The sequence below is a fragment of the Balaenoptera musculus genome, chromosome 19, assembly GCF_009873245.2.
Source record: "Balaenoptera musculus isolate JJ_BM4_2016_0621 chromosome 19, mBalMus1.pri.v3, whole genome shotgun sequence".
NCBI classification, from domain to species: Eukaryota; Metazoa; Chordata; class Mammalia; order Artiodactyla; family Balaenopteridae; genus Balaenoptera; species Balaenoptera musculus.
This window is the reverse complement of record NC_045803.1, coordinates 42,320,863-42,342,027: the sequence shown is the minus strand read 5'-3', so window position 1 is coordinate 42,342,027 and position 21,165 is coordinate 42,320,863. Positions and strand designations below refer to the sequence as shown.

Here is a 21,165-nt window from a genome sequence, read left to right as displayed (position 1 = left end):
CCCTGAGCCCAGTCAATCCACCCCGGCTCCCACTTTCACTTTCCAGATACCTCTGGGTCCACCCCGTATCTCCAGCTGCAAGATCACTGCCCGGGCCACCATTCCTCTGCATCCACCCAGATGTTTTGGGCTGTCCTCCCACTTCTAACCCGCCCTCCTCATGTCCCAAGTCTTGACTCCTTCTACCATCTTCCTGCTGCCTCAGGGAGAAGTCAGCCTTCACCTGGGCCCCTCCAAGCTCCCTGGGCTCTGCTCCAGCCACACCCTGAGGGGCCTCCATGTGCCGATCCCCCTTGTCTTGGCTGCCCCACCTCAGTGGAGCTCTCCTCAGCGGCGTCCAGCACAAGCCAGCTTTCCCTCGGGGGTTCCTCAGCTCTGGCCCCAGGTGTCTTGCTGCCCGCCTCTCCCGTCAGACAGAACTCGAGAGCAGAGCCGTTGTGCCCGGCACAGCAGACCCAGCTCGTCTCTGTTGGCGAGAGTGTGCCTCTTTCTCTACGTGGAAGAGTGAAATAAGCGAGGCTTCAGGAGCCAGGCCAGCCCCGGAAGGGCCCAGGGGCTGGAAGTGTGCGAGCCTGGCTGCGCCCTTCCCCCGGGGCTCCCCGTCCAGCCCTGCCTACCCGTTTACTCTGCAGAGCTTCTCATTCTCGAGGAAAGTGTGCTTTCCTGCTACCGAGACGCCCGGAGAAAGGAGGGAGGGAATGGACTGGCTTCTGCCTCGGGAGGGAGAGCGCCTGATTCTGGGCCCTGCTCTATTGACAGTCTGTCCACCAGGACTAATGGCACAACCTCTCAGAGTGACTGTTTGTTTTTTGCAAGAGAAACTCGAGCCTCTGAGGCTCCCGAGGACTCAAGCCGGGAATCAGTAAGTCCCAGCACATGATAAAGTGGATCTTGGTGAGCTCACAGGACTGATGGAAGGAAGAGGGCGGGGGGCTGACGTACCTCGTGCTGCGTGTCTTCCCTCCGGGCAGCTTCTCCTCAGCAGCAGCGTCGAGGGGTGCCTCCCTGCACTTGTCTCCGTCCCCACCCAGGATTCAGCACAGGCAGGTGACATGAAGTGCTGAGCGAGGGACTTATGCACTAAAAGCCTCAAATGGGCAGCTGCTGAAAAGCGTGGCTCAGTCACCAGGAGCTCAGAAAGCAGTGTAGAGCAGGGGGAGGAACTGGGCATGAGCCAAGAATGTCAGATTTGAGCATCAGATTTGAACCGGCCTCCGCCACCAGAGCCTCATGACCCCGGCCACCGATGGCGTAATTTTAGTATAATCCTCATAGTTGTTGTGAGGCTCTAGTAAGGCCGCATCTGTGAAGCGCTAGGCATGGTGCTCACAGCGTGAATATTATAGAGGAGGGAACAGACTCCTGGCCTGAGGATGCAGACAGCACCATCGTGTGGCCTCTGGGGGCACTGTGGTTTTAAAGCTGTGTTGTGTTTTTGCAACAGGGCGAACCAATGGTGTGTAATTTCCAAGGGATTCCAGGGTTGGGGGTACCATTGGGCCAAGGTCTGGGCCTGGAATATGGGCAAGAAGTGAATGGTGAACATATGAGCTTATAAACAGCCCCAAATCCAGGCCCATTATCAAGTAACCAGACATTCATCTGCCTGGGCACTGGAAAAGGAAAGATGTGCATCTATCCAGGCTGGGAAAGGGGATGAAGAGCTGTAGAAAGCTAAGGGTGTTTGATGACAAGAAAGACCTCATGGAGGAGAATAATACCAACCTGACTTCAGCAGCAGAAAGAAGGATGGAAGCCTCCCGAGGCTCTCAGAGCGGAGGGCCCGTGATGAGTCCAGGCCACTGTTAGCTGGAGGACGGGCAGAGCTATGCTCAGCAGAGGCCAGGGGCACCCGCGCTGCTGCTGCATGCACCTCAGCCGAGAACTGGCCTCTACAGTCACCCTCCCTGGAGACTTCCCGAGGTCCAGGGTCTCATCATCATACGAAACCCAGTCTGAAATAGAGTAGTGAAATATGGGGAAGACAGCTGAGGCTCAGATGGGAGGAAAGCCCAGAGAGGAAGAGGATGTGGATCCAACCAGAGGCCTCTGGGAAGGGCACCCGAGGACGGTCTGGGGAGCACGCCAGGAGGGACTCTCCTGTCACAGCCTCCAGCAGAGGGCCTGAGAACCCGCAGGCTGGGTGGCCAACCCTCCCCTCCCCGACCACAGCCCGACAAGGGCTCAGGCTTGCACCAGGCTCACCACTAGGGGCCGAGTTGTCTGTGCTGTACAACTGAGATGCTCGTTTTCATTACGCCAACCCGTGGAAACAGTCTGCCAGGGTCACCTGCAATTGGGCAGGGAGTCAGGGAGGAGCCCTCGGCCCCACTCCACCTGCCACGGACGCTGTCTCCAGTGAAGGAGGTGATCAGGAGGCAAGGACCGAGGTTGGGGAGGGTACAACGTGAAGAAGCCCCTGTGGAGGAAGGAGGACTGGGCTCAGGATGGAGGCCATGGGGTGCCTGGGGTCAGCTATGACATAGGTGCCATGGTGACACCGGCCACAGCTGTCATCCCAGATCTGGGGACTAACAGGGGACCACAATCAAAAAGCAGCTAAAATGACTGCTCATGAAGCCAGAGAGGCAGAGACTGGGAAGACAGAGCCGAAGGCAAGGTCCAAGGCCTCTCACAGTGGAGGAGGGTGGTGGGCTTTGTGGCTGCACCACATCCCAGAGGGGAGCCTGATTCAGACTTCACAGGGATGGGCTCCAAGCCATGATCAGGTCCAGGGTGTGACCAAGGGGAGGAGGAAAGAGCCACCAGGCAGGAGTGGACAAAGAACCAAGGGGCTGGCACTTGAGGGTCATCCATGTGGACCTTCTGGTCACCAGGAGACAGCAGGGGTGTGGGGAGCAATTTCTGCATCTCTCCTCCTGTAAAACCGTGCCTGAATTGTCGGTGGCACTCACCATGCCACAGGCTGGTACTTCTTCATGCATCTGCCTCCCACACTGGAGCAGAAGCTCCTAGAAGCAGGACATGTGCTGTTCTTCCCGGGGCCCCAGTCTAGCCAGGAGTCGACAGAGCTGGGCTTCTGAGGGTTTGACCTGGCTGGGGGCAGGAGTCGCCAGTGTCCCCTTGTGCTCAGAGCAGTAACTCATAACTCACAGGCCTCATCACCAACACCTCGCTTCCTCCCCTACAGGTGCAGGTAGGAAATACACCTCACGACCAAAGAATTGTCGGGTACATCTCCTGCACACACCTGCACGCCCTGCCAGGTAGGGTCCAGGGGCCCGAGCTTCAGCGGGTGGGGAATGTCCCCTCAGAGGGTTGGGACTGGCCCGGCTGGGGCCTGGCAGCAGCTTCATCATCTCTCTGTGGTTCTGCCGCACAGAGGACAGTGACATCCGGTGTGAGCAGCTGAACATGCTTCAGGACTGGCTGGCTGATTTCCGAAAATCTACCTCCTCGTCCAGCGCAGCCAACCCCGAGGAGCTGGTGGCGTTTGACGTCGTCTGCGGAGATTTTAACTTTGACAACTGCTCCTCTGGTGAGGCGTGCTCCTCACCATTAGGGTCGGCCACTCGGGGAGGCGTGGGCTCCAGTCACAGCTGGAAAGACCGGGGTTAGGCAGCTCAAATAACTTCCTGCTCCTCCAGAGCGTGGGGGTGGGACATTTAGCAAGACTATGATTTCTCTGCCCCCGAGAAATCCTAGAATAAGAGCCCTTTCTCTCCCTAAATAGCTCAGAGGCCACCTTGCTGGAGACAAAGAGATGCCCCACAGATGAACCTCTGGCAGGGAAGGCTGGGAGCCTCTGAAACCCAGACTAATGGGGTTAGCTAATGATACTCACCAAGTCTGTATTCAGCTCTTACTTTGCACTAGGCACAATTTTTTTTTTTTTAAAAACATTTATTTATTTGGCTGTGCCGGGTCTTAGTTGCGGCACGCGGGATCTTTGTTGCTGCGTGCAGGATCTTTTTTTTAGTTGTGGCATGCAGGCGCTTTTAGTTGTGGCATGCAGGATCTAGTTCCCTGATCCGGGATTGAACCTGGGCCCCCTGCATTGGGAGCGTGGAGTCTTAACCACTGGACCACTAGGAAAGTCCCACCAGGCACAATTCTGATGGCTGTTAGAGGGGGCATTCTCAAGGACACAGAAACCCAGTGACAGATGAACCACAGATCCATCTGTCTGGGGACACAGACCCCACCCAGAGGCAGTTACCTGAGGGACAGGGACCTGGTGACTCTGGTCAGACCGGAGCCAGGGGCAGGTGGCCCTCCAGGACAGGCCAGACGCCCGGAGCCCCTCAGCACTCCCTCCCTCCCTGCACAGACGACAAGCTGGAGCAGCAGCACCCCCTGTTTACACGTTACAAGGACCCCTGCCGCCTGGGGCCTGGGGAGGAGAAGCCGTGGGCAATCGGTGAGCCGGGGCTGGGCACGGACTCTGGGGCGGGAGGGGAGGGGGGACGGGGGCAGGGGAGGGGCACTGCCGAGGCCTGATACCCCACGGGCTTCCCGGAGAGACCTGCCCCCAAGACCCCACTGCTGGGGGGAGGGGGGGCACTCAGCTGCCCAGCCCACAGAAGCCCTGGCCTACCCCTCCTGCCCCAGGGAGGCAGCCCTCCTTGAGGCTGGCTGGGCCCTTCCCGCAGTGACCACTCTCACCCCCTTGTCCCCAGGTACCCTATTGGACAAGGACGGTCTCTACGACGAGGAAGTGTGCACCCCTGACAATCTGCAAAAGTAAGCACCCAGCACCCATGCTGCCATGGTCAGGCAGGGTAGGCAGATCCAGGCAGCTCCCAGGTCTGGGATGAGCACCAACCCAGAAACAGGTGTGGAGAGATGGGCTCTGCGGGCAGACAAGAGCGCACAGCCCCATGGGATGACGCCTGTGAGAGCTTCAGGGATGCAAGCTGGGGGTGGGCAGACGCTGTGGTGGACCTCACGCCCCAGGGGTATCCTTACCAAGAAGCCTCCGAGTAGGCCTGGGGCCTCAAGGTGGTGTTTCCTACACCAGCACCCAGAGTCCGGGTCCACTCTACCAGAGCTTGGCCTGCCCTGAGCCCCAGCCTGCCTTGGGCACAGGAAAAAGGACCAGAATCTCCCAGGGCGAGGCCGAGCGCTGCAGAGACCCCTGTCGAAGAGCCTTGGGGCTGGCGTCTGCTGCAGGAGCCCGGCAGCTGGTAGCCACCCATTAGGCAAATAAAAACACGAACAGAGATAAGACAAGCCAGTCCTTTTCAAAGTAGAGACAGTTCCATCCCAGCCAAACTGCATTCTTGAACCCGAGACTTCCAAAAAGGACACAGTTGAGAGGCCAGCAGCAGAGCCAATTTACAATTCACAGCCCGAGACTGCACAGAGCCACGGCAATGGCTCCTTGCAGCTAATTTGAGCCAATTAATTAGATTATAGACTAAATTTGAAACATCATCCTATGCCTAGAAAATTATCTTTTTATGAGATGATGATTTAAAAATGACTTATCAGTAACTCTTACATCACTGATGCTGGAATTAATTATCAAAGGCAAAGGACAGTAATGGATTACATTTCTGAGATATAATGACGTTCTGCATGTCATTAGTGTTATTTATCTCAAGGCTGATAAAGACCCTGCAGAAACCCATGTTTGCTGGCTGTGCCTGTCCAGGCGCCCTGTCCATTTGTCCAGGCGCCCTGTCCATTTGTCCAGGCGTTAGCCGGGCGGGCAGGCCTGTGTAGTGCCTCTCAGTGGCTGCACCTCTCACTCCCAACATTGGCCTGCAGCTGCCCACTGAGATGGGGTGTTCCTTGAAGGCTCCTTCCCACTGATATTCAGGCTCTGGAGGAAACCTGGCAGGAAGCAGATGGCAGTCAAGGAGTCAGAAGACCCAGACTCAGGGCGTAACATTCCACCTGAGCGCCCCGCCCTCCCTGTAGATCCTTGACCAACACATACGCGTTCCTATCAGTTTCCTTCCACTGAGAAATGGGGCGACAGCCGCATCCTACCTTGTTCCTTTCTTGACACACCTTGTCCCCAAAGTGTTCTGGGGCCACAGTCATCATTCTTGTGTTAGAGGGGACAATGGAGGCTCAGAGGTTTGATGGCACAGCCACTCAGGGACAGACCGACACAGCAGTCCAGTCCTGGGATGGGGTCTGGTTGCTCTCCTGGCTCCCCTGGCCCCCTGCTGACCTGAAACAAGAGTCATGGGAGGCCTGGGGACTTCCAGAAGAGGAGGGTCCCTGAGGCTCACTGCAAAGATCAAGTTCCCCACAACAGGACACTCTTAGCTCAGAGCAGAACCCATCCTGGAGAGGGGCTGGGCAGTTCTGTCCCCAACTTGGTCACTGGGGCTCTGGGTGGTGCCAACGTTCTGGTTCAGAAAGGGAAAGCGAGTGCTGCCAGCCCACGGTGGACACGGGACACTCCCAGGCAGATTCTGGAGTGGCCCAGGTCAGTCAGGAACTCACAGGCTCGGGCGTGGTCTCTGTCCATCCCAGTCCCTTTTGGGGCTCACAGGGAAGACAGATCTTAAATGCAGGGGTTTGGTCTGACTTGTGGGCAGAACGTGGCTCCACATTCAGGACCTGGACCACAGCGGGGGCGGGGCTCACCTTGCCTTCCTGTGCCTTCTGTGTGAGCAGGGTCCTGGAGAGCGAGGAAGGTCGTCGCGAGTACCTCGCTTTCCCCACCAGCAAGAGCCCCGGGGGAGGCCAGAAGGGACGCAAAGAGCTGCTGAAGGGCAACGGCAGGCGCATTGACTACATGCTGCACGGGGAGGAGGGGCTGTGCCCAGACTGGAAGGCCGTGAGTCTGGGCTGGGCTGGGCTGGGCTGGGCGGGGCAGCCAGGCCGTGTCTGTAGATAGGGGACCCTAGCCCTGCACCCCTTGGCAGCACTGAGCTCTCCTCTGGAAATGGGACGTGCCCATCCAGGAGGCCTTTGGGGCTCATGGATCCTCCCACCCCTCTGCCTTCAGGAAGGTCCGGGCCAGGCCTCTCCTTTACAGGATGCCCTTTGGGTCTAACTGGGATGTTTCTCCTCCCCCCCGCCCAGGAGGTGGAAGAATTCAGTTTCATCACCCAGCTGTCGGGCCTGACAGACCACCTCCCGGTGGCCATGCGGCTGATGGTGTCTGCGGGGGAGGAGGAGGCATAAACGAGCCAAGTCATCACGAGCAGCAGGGCCTCCGCCAGCCCTCTGAGCCGCAGTCCCTCCCTGGCCATGTCCCCTCCAGCAAGCACCACCCGTGCTGGGGGAGGGGGGCAGGGGCCTGGGAGAGCTGCAGCCAGTCCTGGGTGAGCTGGAACCAGCGCTGCCCAGCACCTCTGGGCACTCGCCATGGACAGGAGTCAGGCTGGCCTTGGGAGTCCTGGCTGCCCAACCAGTGCCATTCTTTCAAATCATTATTTTCTACAAATCTACAGCACAACCTAGTTTGTAACCCGTGGGTTAGTACGAGAACCGGGTTTCTGTACTCTTTATATCTCTTCTCAAGCTTCGTCCAGGGTTCATTATTTTTGTCTGCTGCCATGTTGTCTCGCATGCCTGCACCCTCGCATGCACGCTGCCCGCATGCCACGTGCCACGCTGTAGCCACAGACCCCTCACTCAGGCCTCACCCAAGGCCAAACTCCAAACACAATCAGAACCAGCCAAAGAAGCACTCCTGGACACACGGCCGCCGGCTCGCCACCTCCAGCCTGGACAGCTCACGAGCAGGGACCGTGAGGGCTGTGTCCAGTTACCAGCGAGCCCGGGCTCTTCCCCAGGGTCTTGCATTCAAGGGCGATTACATTTTAAAAAGAAAATCAGAAAAGTTAAGAACAAAAACAACCCTTCACTTTAAAGGGTCTGCAAGCCACGAGGGAGAACGCTGCTCTTCCTGAGACAGGCACAGCAGAGCCTGGAGCCTCCCTTGGAGACTCCAATCTGGGCAATGAAGCCATAGACAGGAATCCAAGGAAAGAGCATCACTTTTTTACAGGAAAAAGGGCAACTCATGGCATTAGGGGGGAGGGGGACTTCTGGTTTTGAAAATGATAGATTTGTAGCTTCTCTTCTGTCAAAACCAACACATCCTCTTTCTGCCTGATCCTGTCTCCCCTCCGGACACCCTTCTGGTTTGGGACCAATCTTCCTGGGGACTGTCCCCATCCACGTGCTGGCTGAGCTCAGGAACCGTCCACCTGCCTCTGGGTGGGGCTGCGGCTCTGTCCTCCCAGGCCCATCCTCAACAGCAACCCGATCCGGGGGCCCTGGACAAAGGGGCTGGAAGCCAAGGCACAGAGCAGCCTGTCCCCTCACCAGCGTGCAGGCTGGGGGTGGCAAGGCCAATGGCCACTGCTCGCCCCAGGCAGGGAGTGGTACTGGCTGGCATCCACTCTGCCACCATGTGACCAGGGCCAGCCCCGGGCACATGCGCACAGCATGGCAGAGTCTGCAAGTGAAGCCCACAGCTCCTCTTCCCACGGCAGCACTGCCTCTGCCCACCTGCCTTTTTAAACTCACCTGGGGACGCCCCCCAGAGTCACGCAGGGAGGGTTTTGTCTGCTTCCAGGTGCGAGGCCCCTTCGACTCTGGGAGCTGTTACTGACAACTCCCAATGGTCTCCCCTCCTCACAGCGCCCCAACCAATGTGCACGCCTGGCTCGAGGCCAGTTCTGCCCAACGAGGCTGGGGACACACCGGGACCATGCTGCCAGGAGCCTCCTGGTGCCTATAAGCTGACGCTGTGCCTTGTCACCCACTGAGCTGCAAGAGGGACCAAGAGGGGGCCAAGGCCAGAGGCCAGGCCTGCGCTGGAGTAAGACACTCCTGAGAGCCACACTCACAGTGGCACTGGTTGGTCTGCATGCCCCTGGCTGGGGCAGCAGCTGAGCTGAGGGCCTCACTGCCTGGAGCACTTCGCTGGCCAGGCCCCCAGTCCCACCCCTCAAGTCAAGACAGGAGGGGCTGCTCACCATCTAGGGTGTAGTCCTCCTTGGGCTCTCTGCTGCACCCCTCCTCCAAGGCTGTGGCTCTCGGGGCCCTGGCTAGGCTTCACTGGGTCAGGGGCCTCCAATCCCAGGAGCAGCCAGGAATCTGCTCACAGGTGGAGCTCAACGGGGCAGATGTGATGCCTAGATGTCTGGGCCTGAGCCGAGGCCCCTAGGCTGCGGGTCAGCTGTGTGCCCAGGACAACAGCGGAAGCAGGGCCAGGGCTCCTGAAGCAGAGCGACTCCAGCACAGCTTCCATCCTTCAGAAGGGCCGCCTGCCTCCCAGGGCAGCTGGTGGGGAGCCAAGGCACAGGGGGCCATGCTTCTCTCCCTACTCACAGGGCAGCCTTAGGCAAGTCATACCTCCCTGTGCCTCAGTCATTTCCTGTCCTAACAAGGTCAAGGTCACCTCTGCCCAGCCTGCCTAGTGTCCAGAGCAGAACTGGCCTGGCTCCCCGCTCCCCTCGCACCGCCCTCTGGCAGGGCCTCAGTGCTGAGGCCGCCATCGCCCAGCCACGAGTTTCATCAAGCCTGTGCACCCCCGGGGCTATGTACAAGCCAGACTTTTCCATTTCGATTTTTAAAAAAGAAAGAAAAGAAACATCTCAGATGTTTCTGTGGCATCTAGGCCTGGGAAGGACAGACCAGGGGTCACCCAAATCCCCAAGGCCCCGCACCTGCCCCGGGCCCAGCCTCCTCCAGAGGAGGCAGGAGGCAGGGGTCAACTTCGGAAGAAAACGGTCATTTCATTTGTCCAGACCACCTTGAGTTTTAAGTATGGATATTAATCTTGATGCTTTTTAACTATTGTATTAACTTGCTGAGATTTAGAAATACTGTTTTAAAAAGGAAAAAAAAGACTTTTTTAATTTCTGTATTTTTTTCTGTATTGTATCCTCATGGGACATTAGGGGTTTTATATGGTAAGCACACCTGAGGTTTTGGTAAGAACATTATCAAATATATATCCAGACGATTCTTCCCTAGAAGAAAAACAATCTTTACACCTGATAAAATATTTTGAAAAGAGAGGTGTTTTTTTTTTTTTCCTTTACTGGTGCTGAAAGGATGGATAATGAGGAAAAAATAAAACTGTGAGGCTCAAGGCTGGTGTTCTCCACTCATTTAAGTGAAAAGCTGTGCTGGGCCCTGCTCTGACTCCAAGGGGCTAGGCGGCCAGGCGGGGCTGTGGGGAGACCACTGTGGGGGGCCTGCCTTTCCTGCCTCTCCCCACAGGATGGGCACAGCCTGAGTCTGCCCTGAACCACCAGGAAACCAGGCCCCTTGGGTTCTCTTACTCCCTCTGGAACTGGGAGTAAACAGCAGAAGGGCACCTCGAGTGTGGGAAGAAACAAGGCTGGGGCCTCCTTGGGACTCTCTGACCTTCCCTGGCAAGGCAATGTCGGGGTGACTGCACTCATACCCATCCGCCCCAGACTTCTAGGGAACGAGGTCCTTCTGCTAGAAGGGGGGCACACGGGAAAGGGCCGTACCTCTTGGCTCCCTTCTGATGGCTGGTGTCCTGGGTCTGCCTCTGAGGAACTGCTTTGGGGCAGCCTCCTCCCTATCCTCTGAAAAGCAGCCTGGTGTCCAGGTGCTGGTCTTGGTCACCTGCTGGTGCTGCACATGGAGGCCAGACCCTTACAAATGCGGATTGGTGCCACTACTTAGCAAGTGAAAGGGTCTGAACTCGGTCCTCAGCCTGGCCCTGCCAGGGTCTTCAAGGCCTGGGGCCCAGCCATAAGTCAGCGACTCTGCCCCCAGAAGCCCCTCCTAGCTGAAGCAGGCAGGTGGGACTCAAAGGTTCCCAGTGCAGGCCAGGCTAGGCCAGCTCCCACGAGAGCAGCATGCCCGCCCCAGCACTGCATAGCCAAGAGCAGCCCAACCTGCCCAGCCCAGTCAACTCTGGCTCCACTCCCTGGTTGGGCAGGAGGGACGCTGTAGCCTTGGAGCTTTCTGAGCACTTCATAACCACTGCAGGGTGGGCTCCTTGGCCCCTCCTCAGCTCCAGAGCCATCCCCGCTTCCCACCACATCTGGAGCAAGGAGCCGCAGTGCAAAAACACAAAAAGGGAAGAGGTCTCCTCCAAGCCCAGAGGCCAAGCCGGGCCCTGAAAGGAGAGGCGTCTTCACCTTCCTTCACAGAAAGCCACACCATTTAGAGCCTGGCGCCCTCCGCCACTTTATTTCTCAACAAGTGAGGGTCAGCACCCACGGTCCAGGGCATCTGAGAGCGTGAAATCCACGGTGACATCTCCAGTGTGGGGGTGGAACTCCACGGTGTAGGTGATGGTCTGGGGGCCACCTGGTGGCACTCTGGGGTCTAGTGTGGTGTTGAAGAAGTACACGGCCTGCTTGCAGTGGGGGTTCCAGCAACAGTACCCCTGCAGGGGTAGCAGCAAGAAGGCGGTGAGGGCTTCTGACACCCCAACGCCCTCCTGGCCAGCCTCCAGCCCAGGCAGCTCACGGTGGGAAGCTGCTGTTCAGGGCCAGGTGACCTGGGGCCACTGAGGAGTTATCATCTGGCTGAACGTGCCAGGAACACCCGGAGCGCAGGCGGGTGGCACGGCGGCACCTGCTCTCAGGGCCGGCCCACTCTGGGACCCGCGCACACAGCACTACCTTGTCCTCCGCAGGCTTCAGGAGGCCGGTGCTGACCGTGCTGTCTGGGGTCAGGTGGTATTCCATCCACAGGACGGCCCCGTGGCTCCTCCCGGGCCTGGGGGTGAGGGTGGGATGGGGGGTGGGAATGTTGGGCCAAAAACAAACAGCCGCATGAGAGACTGGCTAAGCATGGTCATGGCTCCCCTCTGCTTTTCAGAAACCTCTCGTCTCTTCCACTTCCATCCTGCCCAGTTAGGAGGCTCCTAACACTCCACCTAACTAAAGGCAACTCAGTAAAATGCTGAGCAAGAAGAGCCACAACCCAAAGCTCCCACTCACTCCCCACAGCCTGGCCAAATACTTAGAGTAACCCTGGGGCAGGGCCAGCTTGCTGCCGTACCAGCCTCCTCGGCCTGAGGTCACAGAAAGGTTTGGCTCAGAAGGCTCAGAGAGGAGTCCAGGCATCAAAGTCTAGAAGATCTCTCCCAGATACTCTGGATGGCAGGCACAGATGGGCAACTGCCCTGCCTCCCCCTTGTCACAGGAGCCCAAAGGGGCTCTGAGCTCACGGCCTCCACCCAGTTAGAAGAAAGTTTTTCCTCCGGGAAGAAGCAGCCCCTCCCCATGAAGGGAGCTAGAGCTGGAGCTGGATGGGCCTGACCACGCATAACAACAACAGCCCCTGCCAATTCCTAACCTGCTTTAATTCCCAGGAGAGTTCAGGAATATGATCCAATGGGTAACCATAGCAACCAAATTCACATTTCTCTGCAGCTGTGTGTAACATGCTGCTTAGCTCAAAGGGAGCCTCAGATGTGGGAGGATCTGAGAGAGCCCACTCTGGCTCGCTCTCCCCCGCAGAAGCTGTGGGGACCCACTATACACTCAGGGCCACTTCAGGAAGGGCAAGGCTGAGACAAGGACAGCCATCCCACCCACATGAAAGTGGCCAAAGTAAGTGCTCAGCCACTCGGGCGGTAACTATGAGAACGCACCCCTGCCACTGCCCCACTGCCCCACCCTGGAGCCCACACTCACCTCCTCAGCTCAATGGCACCCTCAGCACAGATGGGCTGCAGGGGGACTGGCTGCCCAAAATCAAATGTCAGGATCTGCTGGGGCACGGAGCGGCTGCAGCATGGGTACTCCCACAGCGGGTGGGGCTCGGCCTCCTTGCTCTCCCTGAAGTCGAGGGCGTGCTGAGAAGGGAAGGGGAGGCAGGGGTGTGCAGAGACAGAGCCGGGCAGCCAGGGAACAAGGGGCTCATGTCCTCGTCTCCAGAGTTTATCTATGCCAGTGGCCCCTGACCTCCATGGCCCTGGTCCCTCAGGGTAATTGCCACGGTCACGTGGGGGCAGTGGGTCCTCACAAAAGACCACAGGTGCGTAGCTTGACCAGCTGGCTTCTGTTCCTGTCACCACTCACAAACCGTTTCCTCGGTAAGTCACTCTAAGCTTCATTATCTCCCTTTTAAAACTGGATGAGTGGGAATTCCCTGGTGGCGCAGTGGTTGAGAATCTGCCTGCCAATGCAGGGGACACGGGTTCGAGCCCTGGTCTGGGAAGATCCCACATGCCGCGGAGCAACTGGGCCCGTGAGCCACAACTACTGAGCCTGCGCGTCTGGAGCCTGTGCTCCGCAACAAGAGAGGCCGCGATAGTGAGAGGCCCATGCACCGCAATGAAGAGTGGCCCCCGCTTGCCACAACTAGAGAAAGTCCTCGCACAGAAACAAAGACCCAACACAGCCAAAAATAAATAAATAAATAAATAAATAAAGGAGTTCCTTTAAAAAAAAAGACATATTAAAAAAAAAAAAAAGAGAATCTGCCTGCCAATGCAGGGTTCGATTCCGGGAAGATCCCACATGCCGCGGAGTAACTAAGGCCGTGTGCCACAACTACTTAGCCTGTGCTCCAGAGCCGCCAAGCCACAACTACTGAGACCGCGAGCCACAACTACTGAAGCCCGTGCACCGCAACGAAGAGTAGCCCTCCGCTCGCCGCAACTAGAGAAAGCCCACGCGCAGCAACGAAGACCCAACCCAGCCAAAAATAAATAAAATAAAATAAAGTAAAATAAAATAAAATAAAATATAAAACTGGATGACACTGCCCATCTCACGAGCTACCTTGAAGACCAACTGTCTATACTGATGAAAACACCTGTCATTTGGACACTTGCCCATTCAGTGACCCTTTCTGAGCACTACAGCTGCCAGATCACCCCCATACAAGGCTCCCAGTCTAGAGGGAGACAACTGGAAGACAAGCGAACACAGTGCCTGGGGGACACTGACCGGCTGAGAACAGGGCTGGGCAGGAGAGCTGCCCGGAGGGGTGATCTCGAGGCTGCCTCTTGAAGGTTACACAGAAGTTGGCAGCAAAGAGGAGAGTGGACAAAGCCCAGCAGGGAAAGGGCGAAGAGCAGCGCAGAGCGGGCCGAGCAGTGGTGGGGTGACTGCAGGGGTGGGAGTAGGGGCTCAGGGAGCCTTACAGGGTTTTCCCGCAGGGGACAGACAGGGCCGGACTTTGGATCTACAAATTCACCTGGGCTCCCTGCGGAGGAAGGCCGACTGGGAGAGGCAGGAGGGTGCATGGTCAGACAAAGAGAGATCAAAGTGCCCCAGACCAGACCAGACCAGACCAGCAGCAGCAGGGGAAGAAAACTGGCTCACAAAGGACCTGATGGTTATGGAACCCAACAACCAACTGCAAGGGAAGGCGAAGACTTGTCTGGGAGGTTGCTGGGGCCCTGAGCCCAGCAGGCAGGTATGAAGTGGCAGCAGGTCTAGGACAGGAGCACTGGAAGGGGCCAGGCTCAGGGAGGGGAAAGAGAAGATGGATTCTGGAAGCATCAGGTCAGAGTGCCTGAAGTCATCTCGGTGGAGAATCCACAGCTCTTAGCTATTTGGTCTGAGCTCAGGAGAGATGCAGACACTGGCCAGCAAAGAGAGAAGATGGGGACAGCTATGGGGGTCTGGGCAGGGGCCTGGGGGAGACCTAGAACACAGGACACATTAGGGGATGAGAAGAGGGGAGGAATCCAGGAAGGAGCCTGAGAAGTGGCCAGGGGGAGCCCGGGTGTGCAGTGATTTCTAGAAGCATCGAACAGTCAGTGGTCTGCTGTGGAGAGGCAGGTAAGATGGAAACTGAAAATGTCCACTGGATTTATTTACTTAAAATATGTTTACACAAGTAATCCACAATCACTGTAGAAAATTGTAAACAGAAAGATAAGCAAAATGAGGAAAATGTTAACCACTTCCTAATCACACAACTAACATTTCGGTGTCCACTGCTCCACCCCTTTTTCTCTGTATGTGTAAATTTTTTCTAATTAAAAAAAAATTGGGGGGACTTCCCTGGTGGCACACTGGTTAAGAATCAGCCTGCCAACGCAGGGGACATGGGTTCGAGCCCTCGTCCGGGAAGATCCCACAGGCCGCGGAGCAACTAAGCCCGTGCACCACAACTACTGAGCCTGCGCTCTAGAGCCCGCAAGCCACAACTACTGAGCCCACGTGCCACAACTACTGAAGCCCACACGCTAGAGCCTGTGCTCCGCAATAAGAGAAGCCACGGCAACGAGAAGCCCGTGCACCGCAACGAAGAGTAGCCCCTGCTCACTGCAACTAGAGAAAGCCCGTGTGCAGCAACAAAGACCCAACACAGCCAAAAATAAATAAATAAGTTTATATTATTAAAAAAAAAATTAATATTGTACACAATTTTTAAAGGTTTACTTTCCATTTACAGTTATTACATGTGTGAATTTTCTTAATACATAAAAATGGGATGGTGCTCCCTGCCCTGCCCTTCTAACGGGGCTCATGACTCTTCACATCCATCCTGGCCGAGCCAAATATCACTGGCACTTTCAAGACTGCTCTGGGTTCTGGGAGATGCAGACCCTGGTGGCTGACTCGATCCCCTACTGATGTACAAATAACCCTGCAGGACCCTCCTTCCACAGCCCACCCCCCTCCATGCTCAAGCACCTTCCCCTGGAATGGAGTCCCCAAAATGAAAATGGCTGGCTCAGAAGGTTGCCAAAATTGCCTTCTAGAGAGACTGTCCGAAAAGAGAACAAGCTGCTGACATTGGCAGGAATGGTTCCAGTGGCCTCGTGGTGGACGGGCCCCAACCCAAAATTCTGATTCAGGGGTTACAGCCCAGGGCCTAGAATGGCCTAATACCAGCCAGACTTGGAGACCCAATGGCTTCTCATGCTCATGGTGAACCAAGTAGAACGGATACACCTGCCCTCGTTGCCCCCAGCAGAGGAGCTCCCTGCACGCTGCCCGCACTGCCCAACCCAGGTCCCTCCATGGAAGCCAAACGTCCCCATCAGAAGCCTGTGGCCATGTGGAGTGGGTGGGTGGGACACTGCGGGTGGGAGCTGTGGCCCTGCCTACCTTAATCATATCATCCATGATGTGCACATCGAAGCCTTCACAGTCACCACAGGGGCTCCGGATCCTCCACAGGTCCTGTAAGGAAGGCACAGCCTTCACTGACACCCACCCGGCCAGGGCACACCAACATCTGCACTCACCCAATGGGGGCGGGTGGGCAGGCACGCCAAGGGTTCTGTGGGACAGCACAGAGATGTCCACGCCCACCCAGGCACGTGGAAGTGTGGTGACAAGAGCAGGAAGGGTAAGTGAGGTCAGGCTGGGGGGCTGCCCCAGGTCCAAACCTGAGGCACATCTTGCTGCTCCCGCAGGCCTGGAAGAAATGCCCACAGTTGAAGGGACCCAGAGACACCAAAGACCCAGGATGGTTCCTCAAACCTGTAAAGCCTCCCATGATCCCAAGCCCTCTCCTATGAGGGACAATCGGCCAGAGCTACCAGGATAGTGTCTCTAACTCCCTCCCTGTCCATCCTGAACACCGGTTCATTGGGAAGAGCTCTATTAACCAGTTCTCGAGGCTCTACGCCATAAAGAGAGCGTGAGGACAGGATCCCAGGAGGGGACCAGAGGTGCACTCAGGCCAGTCCACGCCGCATCCTCTGTCTCTTGGACGTATGCGTAGGAACAGTGTCATTCTCCACATTCCCTCTTTGGCCATGAAAACCAGAATTTTCATGGAATCTGATCAAGTGAATAAATAACACAAAAGAAATGCCCAGAAAATTAAGTGATGGAACCACTAAGCTACCAATGGATAAAGCTGTTCTTATCAAAGAAATATCAAATGACGTTCACGCTACATTTCAGGTTAAAAGCATTTCAAAATCCTTTTAATAAAAGATGCCTTTCCCAAAATGACTTTGTGACTGTGGTTCTGCTTTGATGAGAAAATTAAAATGAAGCTTTTCAATTTTTCTCGCATAAAGAAGCTGACTCGCCCATCTCAAAATGCTTTTAACAACTGGCGCCTCAGCTCTCTCTTTTTTTTTTTGCCAGAACAGTCACTTTACTAACAGGAAGGGGGGCCAGGCCCCTCGGCCCAGCGTGGCACGGGCTGCGTGTGAGGTATGGTACCAGAACTGGAGCCTCAGCTCTTAATGAGAGCAGAGCAAGCTGCACAGCTTATTTTCTGAAACTCTTAATTTATATCTTAAAATTATTCTGATAAGCCATAATTGTAAAATGACAACACACAGCCATTTCCATTTCATGTGCTTCATTTTTACAAAGGCAAGCCTCTTCTATTCAGCCCTGCAGTGTGATGACAAAGAAAAACAGAGGCCCAAACTATTAAGACCCTAGTTGCTCCATCTGCATCCAAAGTCTTTACAAGAAAACAAGGTCCCCCCCATCCCCCGCCCGAAAACTTCTGGGTGGCCTACCCTGAACTCCACGACCATCATGTGCAGCGAGGCAGCCTGGGGCATCACCACAGCGCCAGGCGCCAGGTGCCTGTCCACAGCAGTCCGTACATACCAGAAGTACAGGTTGTGCCACGGAAGCAGGCTGGTGGTGAAGAACGGCTCACCCAGGAGGAGAGAAACCTGGCGATCAGAGCAAGAAGCGGGACCAGGGCGTCAGAAGGATTCGGCTGAGGAGTAAAGGACAGGTTACAAGTTTCACAGGCACATTCATTCATTCATTCACTCACCCACGCGGTCAGTCAGTCAGTCAACAAGCATGTCAAGGTCTGCACCTGCCCTTGAGGATACAAAGATGAGAAACAGACATGAGCCCTGCCCTCAGGAGTGCAGAGTGGAAGGGGTAGCAGACAAGGCTGGGGGCCGGCCTCAGAGAGTGCGGTAAGCTCTGACAGAAGCAAGGAAGGGGCTCGTGGAGAGACTCTAGAGGTAAGAGCACAGGGAAGGGCTTCCAGGATGGCATCCTGTAAACCCTACTCAAAGCCTTATCATGACAATTTATTATCAGCGCTGGTCTGTCTCCTTCACCAGGCTCGGAGACCACAGAATTAGGGACAGAGAAGTGGCAGCACAGTATTCCCAGCACAGTACCTGGCCCAGAGCAGATGGTCAGTGAAGGTTTGCTGATTAGATGAATAAATGCATGAACAGGAGACAGAAAAGCAAAGGAGTAGGGATTACAGGCAGAGGGATGGGCAGAAGCAAAAGCAGGGGTGTGAAAGAGAGCAAGGCCCTTTTGTGAGCTTGTCAGATGAGCCGGTTGGGTAGGACGGTAAAGAGCGAGGCCACAGAGGTGGAGAGAAGCCAGGTCACCAAAGGCAGCTGATGACAGGTAAAGGGGACTGGACTCTGCCCTGGAGGCAAGAGGGGATCACGAAAAGCTTTAATCAGGGTTTAATATGAGAAGAAATGTGCTTTAGAAAGATCCCTCAGGAGTTCCCTGGTGGCCTAGTGGTTAGGATTCTGGGCTTTCACTGCTGTGGCCCACGTTCAATCCCTGACTGGGGAACTGAGAGATCCCACAAGCCGCGCAGTGGGGCGAAAAAAAGAAAAAAGAAATATCCCCGAAGTATGCAGGAAGTAGGGAGGCGACCTGCAGGTGGAGCTGGGGACAGGACATGACTTGCGCGAGCACTGCTACAGTCCAGGCAAGGAGGGGGGAGTCTGTGTCAAAGGCAGGAGAACCAGACAGCAGATGCTGAGGAGCCAGACCACCCAGGGCTGGGCCCAGGCAGACAGGCATCAAGGACAGGGCCAGTCCAAGATGACGCATGGGTTCCTGGATGAGGTGACAGAGATGCAGAAGGAAACAACGAACACAGAAAGGGGTTGGCCCTGTGTATTCCCTGCTTCCCCCCAACATCGAGGCAAGAATGCCCACTCTCACCACTTCTACTCAACAGTGACCTGGAGTCTAGCCAGTGCACCATATCAATGGCTTTCAGAATTTAAATTTTCCTTCTTTCTCTTTTTTTTTTTCGGCCGTGCCGTGCGGCTTGTGGGATCTTAGTTCCCCAACCAGGGACTGAACTCATGCCCCCTGCAGTGGAAGCGTGGAGTCCTAACCATTGGACCGCCAGGGAATTCCCTAAATATCTTTTTAATCCTCATCTTTAAGGGAAAGAAAGAGCAACTTGTACACGAATGATCAGAGCAGCATCCTTCATGGTAGCCAAAAAGGAGAAACCACCCAAATGTCCATCAACTGTCCATCAATATGGATAAATAAACGTCCATCAGTATGGACAAATAAAATGTGGTATAGCCATACAGTGGAGTATTATTCAGCAGCAAAAAGAAATGAAGTATTGATTTATGCTGTTACATGAACGAACTTTGAAAGAAGCCACCTACGAAGGACTATACGTCGCATGATTCCATTTATATGAAATGTCCAGAACTGGCACATCCATACAGAAGGAAAACAGGCTAGTGGCTGCCTAGGGCTGGGAGGCTGGGGATAAATAGGGAGTGACTGCTAATGGGCAAGGAGTTTCTTTCTGGGTGATGAAAATGTTCTAAAATTGACTGTGGTGATGGTTGCATAATCTTATGAATATACTAAATCACTGAACTGTACACTTTAAATTTCTTTGCTGTATGAACCGTATCTCAGAAAGAAAGCTGTTCTTAAAAAAAAGGCATGGGAAGAAAACAGGCAAAAGGCTTAAATAGATATTTCACTAAACAAGACATAGAATAGCTAATAAGCACATGAAAAGGTGTTCAACATTACTAGTCATTAGGCAAACACAAATCAAAACTACGAGACATCACCACACACCCACTAAAATGGCTATACTAAAAAAAAAAAAGACAATACGAAGTGTTGGTAAAGATATGGAGAAACTGGAACTCTCATACATTACTGGCTGGGATGTAAAATGGTATACCCACTTTGGATAACAGTTTAGTAGTTTATTTAAAAGTTAAACAGTGAATTCCCTGGAGGTCCACTGGTTAGGACTCGGCACTTTCACTGCTGAGGGCCCAGGTTCAATCCCTGGTCAGGGAACTAATATCTCACAAGCCATATGGCGCAGCCAAAAAAAAAAAAAAAAGTTAAACAAAAATATCACACAATCCAGCAATTCCAAGCCTAGGTATCTAAGGGAACCAAAAAACACAAACCCTCACAAAGACTTAACATACCCATGCTCACAGTAGCATTATTCATAATAGTCAAAAACTGGAAACAATTCAAATGTCCACCAACAAGTGAATGGGTAAACCAAATATCACACAGTCATACCCTGGAATACTACTCAGCATTGAAAAGGAACAAAATACTGACACATTCTACAACACAGATGAACCTTTCAGCCATGAACAGTGAAATAAGCCAGACACAAAAGACCACATATTGTATTATTCCACTCACATGAAATGCCAAGAAAAGGCAAATTTACAGAGACAGAAACCACATCAGTGGCTGCCTGGGCCTAGGGGCTGGGTGATGAAAGTTCTAGAACTAGACAGTGTGACAGTTATATAATTCTGTATATTTACTAAAAAATCTTCAAATTGTACACTTGAAATGGGTTAATTTTATGGTATGTCAATTGTATCTCAATAAAAGGGTTAAAAAAAAAGTTGGCAAGAAAGATGACAGGTTCCAGCTTGAAGGGCCTGTGGGATATGTGAGATTTGAAGACCCGGCTTGGACATCCACGATTCCCACATGGGAAGGGATGTGATGGTCCTGAGAGGAGATGCAACGGAAGAGGAGAGGACAGACAAGGAGAGAGCACCAAGGACGCCTGCAGGGAAGGATCAAGTGAAGGAAGAGAGACCGATGAAGGACTGAGAAGGAGCAGCGAGAAAGAGAAGAGGAAACCCTGGAAAGGCGCCTCTTAAGGGCCTAAAGAGAAGTATGTTGAGGAGGGAGAGGCCCCTGTTGTGAGGGTGCAGGAGGCCCAGGGAGATGAAGCCGGCAGGGAGACCGTGTCTAGTAGCTAAGGTTACTGAGGGCCGGGAGCAGTTCGGAGGCACACGGGGGACTGAGGAACAGATGGGAGGCCGGAAGCGTGCACAGCAGTGCTGTGAAGGGAAAAGGGAGGGGACACGATGTGCCGAAGTCGCTCCCAGCAGAGCCCGTCTGCTGTTGCTGAAGGAGCAGGCCATTAGCCACTTGAGAGCTGTGCAAGTATTGCTCAGCAGGCATCTCTGCAAACCTCACCACACCCTCAACAGCGGCAAGTTCTTAGCTGGTGAGTGACTGGGGGACACAAAGTGAGGTCCGGAGAAGGGGGCAGTCGGGCTGTCTCAGAGCCGTGCTGTCCAGAGCAAATGTA

General features: G+C 54.8%; 2 protein-coding genes across 8 annotated transcripts in view; one reads left to right on the top strand and one right to left on the bottom strand.

Annotated features, from left to right (window-relative positions):
- SMPD3 (sphingomyelin phosphodiesterase 3) overlaps nt 1-10,992 on the top strand; it is an 83,575-nt gene extending 72,583 nt beyond the window's left edge. For 4 of the 5 annotated variants that reach the window (XM_036834823.1, XM_036834822.1, XM_036834820.1 and 1 more), the window contains 6 exons: nt 3,152-3,227; nt 3,344-3,499; nt 4,292-4,381; nt 4,641-4,704; nt 6,598-6,760; nt 7,009-10,992. In XM_036834823.1, coding sequence (XP_036690718.1) covers nt 3,152-3,227; nt 3,344-3,499; nt 4,292-4,381; nt 4,641-4,704; nt 6,598-6,760; nt 7,009-7,110 — 651 coding nt within the window. In that variant the 3' untranslated portion in view covers nt 7,111-10,992. The remainder of the gene's footprint in view (nt 1-3,151; nt 3,228-3,343; nt 3,500-4,291; nt 4,382-4,640; nt 4,705-6,597; nt 6,761-7,008) is intronic. The other variant, XM_036834825.1, reaches the window with a different exon arrangement.
- A 95-nt stretch (nt 10,993-11,087) lies between these two features.
- The window catches only part of PRMT7 (protein arginine methyltransferase 7), a 52,392-nt gene continuing 42,314 nt past the window's right edge, over nt 11,088-21,165 (bottom strand). For all 3 annotated transcript variants that reach the window (XM_036834818.1, XM_036834819.1, XM_036834817.1), the window contains 5 exons: nt 17,333-17,494; nt 15,951-16,025; nt 12,573-12,733; nt 11,553-11,649; nt 11,088-11,314 (listed from right to left, as the gene is read on the bottom strand). In XM_036834818.1, coding sequence (XP_036690713.1) covers nt 11,135-11,314; nt 11,553-11,649; nt 12,573-12,733; nt 15,951-16,025; nt 17,333-17,494 — 675 coding nt within the window. In that variant the 3' untranslated portion in view covers nt 11,088-11,134. The remainder of the gene's footprint in view (nt 11,315-11,552; nt 11,650-12,572; nt 12,734-15,950; nt 16,026-17,332; nt 17,495-21,165) is intronic.